At 37.5% G+C, this 2284-nt stretch overlaps 1 protein-coding gene across 1 annotated transcript; it reads left to right on the top strand.

Annotated features, from left to right (window-relative positions):
* The first annotated feature begins 440 nt into the window (after positions 1-440).
* On the top strand, positions 441-1420 carry LOC136269835 (myosin-9-like). Its single transcript, XM_066065205.1, has 2 exons — positions 441-782; positions 1361-1420. The coding sequence occupies exons 1-2, from the start codon at positions 441-443 to the stop codon at positions 1418-1420; spliced, it is 402 nt and encodes a 133-aa protein (XP_065921277.1).
* The last annotated feature ends 864 nt before the right edge of the window (positions 1421-2284 follow it).

Genomic DNA, 2284 nt, shown 5'->3' with positions numbered 1-2284 from the left:
TTGAAGTAAGGCCGTTAAATAATGCTTATGGCTCACTGTGTGATGCTCATCATGTATCGGGATGTAGCTCATGACATTCTTAAATTAAAAGGTTTAACGTTCCATACGGTACTTGATATAACAATTACATTATATTTCATCCGGTTAGTTTGTAGTTGGCAAAGATGTAGTGTTTTTGCGCTTTGCCACCGGAAACTTCTATGTCCGGTGTAATGTCCAATGATATACCTCGTGACATCTGTATCCTTGTGTGTCTTTCCTTCCTATTCCATTTTGGGTATGCATAGCGTTGCTCTTCCTCTGGTGTGTTTATGGAGTTATTGAGGCAGTTGAATTTAGTACTGATATACGTGTACATGTGTCTGTGAGGTGTATTTATGGATTAAAAACAATTTTGCACATCATTGGAAAAACTGCAGAAGATATTATTTTGAACAAAAATGGCGGATAGTTTGGAATTAGATCAACAGGAGTTAAAATATCTCATGGTAGATCAAAAGAAAAATTTTGTAGACCAGACGGAATGGGCGTCTAAAAAATTAGTGTGGATCCCTCATGAGAGCCAGGGGTTTTGTTCGGCCAGTATAGTTAAGGAAGTCGATGAAGAATATGAAGTAGAAATAGAAGAAACCAATAAAAGAGTGAAAGTGCTCAAAGAGGAGATCCAGAAAATGAATCCTCCAAAATACACCAAAGTAGAGGACATGGCCGAACTCGTCTGCCTGAACGACGCCTCTGTACTTTACAACATCAAGGACCGGTACTATTCGGATTTGATCTATGTAAGTTTTGCATACGTCTGCAAATGAAAAACAATTTCTTCCCTGTAATATCTAAACAAAGCTGGCTACATTACGTCCCTGCTTTACACTTCAATACGGAAGAAGTTTAAGTCATTTCCTTTTATTTTTTACTATCCGCATGATCTAGTGAAATGTATAGTTGGCTGTGTGCAACCATAAAAAGGTCATACTAAATAAATTGTTAGGAAAGGAAACTGAACGCTTTCACTAAATGATTGGGGAAGCATTTCAACATCTTATATACATATAAGTAAGGAACGATTTGTTTGGATTACTGTTACATGTATGTACATATGAATTCAGGTTTTCAGAAAAATGCCCATAGTAGAACAATTTTAAGTGGACTTTTCAGTGCTTTGTATTAAACAGCAGTTGAGTGGTGGCTTGTCTATTTCCTCGTCGTTCAGGGGTTGATTCATTCTCTCACCAGAGGTCGTGCTGCAGCTACACAGGCTTCGCTTACACCTCTGTCAATGCCGGAAAAATAGTCTGTCACATGATCAAAACAAGCATGGCGAGCACATGGCATTGTTGATTCGCTTCTTCTGTACAATCAGCTTGAAGGGAAGTCATCGACGGGCGATGACTTTGAGGACACTTTTAAAAACATCACATGAGATGACATTGCTGCTGATTTATGTAAAATCATCGCTGAATCGGTAGCGTACAGAAACTGATCTTTCAAACATCTGTCAAACTAGATAATGTGATCATATTTTAATGTTTACCTCCGCAAAATAGTTCTCCCAGTAACGTTGAAATAAAAATAAATAACGGCGTTAAAGATTTAAATTTAATTATTCATAATCATATTCATAGACAAAAGGAATAATTACATAGATTTTAACTACATTTTGCCCATCGTTTAAATTTGTACAAGAATCTTGTACATCGGGCGTTGACAGAGGTGTAAGCGAAGCGTGTGTAGCACGACCTCTGGTGAGAGAATGGAATCAGCATTTCTGATGATTTTTCCGACTCTCCGCTGCATTTACAAAATCGGTACGTAATTAAAATGAGTATGCATCAGGTTAATCAATTCGATCAATTTTAAATAGTTGCGGTTAGTTGAATAATACCAATAAGTCATCGATCTTTTGGAAAATAATCTCACTACTTGTGGAAGCAAGATTTTGTCAATGTTTGCCCGATTTCTGTATGTTGTCAATCCAGGAATATAACAATTGTGGTTATTTTAGTCATATGATAAGTATTCCCTTTGGTTCTTGTCTCTCCATTTGGTTCGTATGGCTTTCCTGCATCAACTCGGGAACGAGAATCTGTAAAATCTGTTATCTGTTCATCAAAATCATTTTTAAAAGTTTGCTGCACACAATGTTTCGGTCATGTGGTCCAAACGATATTATTATTTTGGTGTTTTTCGTTCAAGTACGGAAGCCCGTTGGTGCCACGTAGGAAAAATATTTTATCTGGCGGCCGCCACTTATTATCTGGCAGCCGCCACATAATTTTCTGGCGGC

The sequence above is a fragment of the Magallana gigas genome, chromosome 7 (assembly GCF_963853765.1).
Source record: "Magallana gigas chromosome 7, xbMagGiga1.1, whole genome shotgun sequence".
NCBI lineage: Eukaryota > Metazoa > Mollusca > Bivalvia > Ostreida > Ostreidae > Magallana > Magallana gigas.
This window is presented reverse-complemented; position numbering and strand designations above follow the sequence as displayed.

Bases quoted from the DNA above. Each gene is read 5' to 3' on its own strand.
- LOC136269835 (XM_066065205.1), top strand. From the start codon at position 441: ATGGCGGATAGTTTGGAATTAGATCAACAGGAGTTAAAATATCTCATG. The intron at 783-1,360 runs GTAAGTTTTGCA...CTGTACAATCAG, and splicing joins ACTATTCGGATTTGATCTAT to CTTGAAGGGAAGTCATCGAC.